The 2,226-nt window shown below is 46.7% G+C and overlaps 1 protein-coding gene across 5 annotated transcripts in view; it reads left to right on the forward strand.

The window, feature by feature from the left end:
- The first annotated feature begins 207 nt into the window (after positions 1–207).
- Positions 208–2,226, forward strand: part of ASB9 (ankyrin repeat and SOCS box containing 9) — a 27,555-nt gene continuing 25,536 nt past the window's right edge. For 3 of the 5 annotated variants that reach the window (XM_011995547.1, XM_011995545.1, XM_011995549.1), the window contains exon 1: positions 506–898. In XM_011995547.1, the coding sequence (XP_011850937.1) occupies positions 805–898 (94 nt within the window). In that variant the 5' untranslated portion in view covers positions 506–804. Of the gene's footprint in view, positions 899–2,226 lie in introns of all 5 variants that reach the window. The other 2 variants (XM_011995548.1, XM_011995546.1) reach the window with 1 other exon arrangement.

The raw sequence follows: 2,226 nt of genomic DNA on the forward strand, positions 1-2,226 counted from the left end.
CCAGGCCACCTAGCAATCCATTTTTCCAATTGCAACCGTTCATTATTTACTTAGTTAAAATAAAATGAGTGGAGGAAAGGTGAGGTAGGACATTTAGTGAAGTTCTTGCAACTGAAAGGAACAAAATGGTTCTTTCCAAAGGTACATTTTTTGTAACATATAGACACATTTTCCCATAAGAAACTCCCAGCACAATTGAAAGCACATGTGCAGATGGCCAGGGCGTGCTGTGCATGTTACTGTGCAAGCAATTCAGCAGGGCTGCTGCAAAACCAGCTTTCTCAGCTCTGGGTGCTCGGGCTTGTCTCCATAACAAGCTACCATGTAACAAACAGATCTCAGCAGGGTGAACAACAGTTGCAAAAAGTGAGCTGTTTCCTTCATCCCCACCCTGCTCCCTTCACTCTCAAAAGTTACAAACTGTGAGTTTCCTTCCTGATAAACTCCAAGGCTTCCTCACTGATTGGTCTCAGTTTGGAAAAGGACGTGACATCAGCAACTTCGCAGACTTAGGGCTGGAGGGTTCTTGTGGCCTCTGGCGGGCCTCCAGCCAGTTAGGTAAAGCGTGTGTGTGTGTGTGTGTGTGTGTGTGTGTGTGTACACGAGCGTGTGCCTCTCTGACCACAGGTAGCACTCAGATTACCCTGCCTGCTCTGTTCTTTGCTGCAGACCATTTGACCAGGACGTGTGCAGCTCAGCCAGCCACAGAACTGGAATTTTTCAGGAGCAGGGGGAGCATGGAGTTTGGACTTTGCTGAGCAACTGAAGTGGAGCGCAGAGCTTGCTCGCTTAGGAGAGAACATCATGGATGGCAAACAAGGGGACATGGATGGGAGCAAGCCCGCGGGGCCAAGAGACTCTCCTGACATCAGGCTTCTTTCAAACCCATTGATGAGTGGTGAGTCATAGGGGCAGTGGAATCAGCCCTGGGGAGGTTGGCTAATGTGCTTAGGAGAGGAGGGTTGGGCAGTTTCAGTGGCTCTGTGTGAGGTGTCCATGGGTCTGTTACTGGGCAGATGCCCACAGTTCGCTGATATATATCCTTTACACAGCTGTTCACAAATGTGTACACTTCTTTCTGCAGAATCCTACATACAACACAAATTCAGTTGTCACAAATTATTCTCCAGTGAAAATTTCAGCTCCCAGGAATCATTCTTTGTGGGTCAGATGCATTATTTATTACATTGGAGGTTTGAAAGTTACTTACAAACAGGAAAATTTTTAATGCTAAAACTTTTTTCTTAATTTGCAAGTCTTAGGTGTTTGGTATTTAGGTGGGGCAGGGTTTATAAATGATCAAACGTTGAGCACTGATTGAGTCACTTTCAAAAGAGACAAAAGAGACTTTGTTTTACTTAAACATTGGAGAATCATCTCACAGGTATTCTCATCTGTCAGGTGGTGTCTGTGCTAACGTACAGAATGCCACAAATACACACTTCGGTGAGCATTCAGCAGCTGCTTGTTGGCTAAAAGGATTCTGAAAAATTTGTTTAGGCATTTGCACACAGGTTTTTATAAATAATAGTGTATTGGTTAGTAATACACTGGTTAACTCTCCAGCCCCAAGTCTGCAAAGTTGATGCCACATCCTTTCCCAAACTGAGACCAGTCAGTGAGGAAGCCTTGGAGTTTATCAGGAAGGAGACTCAAAGTTCGTAACTTTTGGAGAGCAAAGGGAGCAGGGTGAGGGTGAAGGAAACAGCTCACTTTCTGCAACTGTTGTTCACCCTGTTGAGATCCTTGGGGGCTTGTTATGGTGACAAGCCCCAGCACCCAGGGCTGGGAAAGCTGGTGTTGCCGCAGCCTTGCTGAATTGATGTATTTATTATTTATTAATTTTTTTTTAAGACGGAGTCCTGCTCTGTCGCCCGGGCTGGAGTGCAGTGGCGCAATCTTGACTCACTGCAACCTCCGTCTCCTGGGTTCAGGCTTATATAGGCGGAGCACGGTGGTTTACACCTGAAATCCCAGCACTTTGGGAGGCCGAGGCAGGCGGATCGCGAGGTCATGATACCATCCTGGCCAACACGGCGAAACCCCGTTGCTACCTAAAATACAAAAATTAGCTGGGATTACACGTACCTGTAATCCCACCTACTTGGGAGGCTGAGGCAAGAGAATCGCTTGAACCCAGGAGGCGGAGGTTGCAGTGCACCGAGATCTCGACACAGCACTCCAGCATGGTGACAGAGCGAGACTCTGTCTCAAAAAAAAAAAAAA

This window comes from Mandrillus leucophaeus, unplaced genomic scaffold (assembly GCF_000951045.1).
Source record: "Mandrillus leucophaeus isolate KB7577 unplaced genomic scaffold, Mleu.le_1.0 Scaffold490, whole genome shotgun sequence".
Lineage (NCBI taxonomy): Eukaryota > Metazoa > Chordata > Mammalia > Primates > Cercopithecidae > Mandrillus > Mandrillus leucophaeus.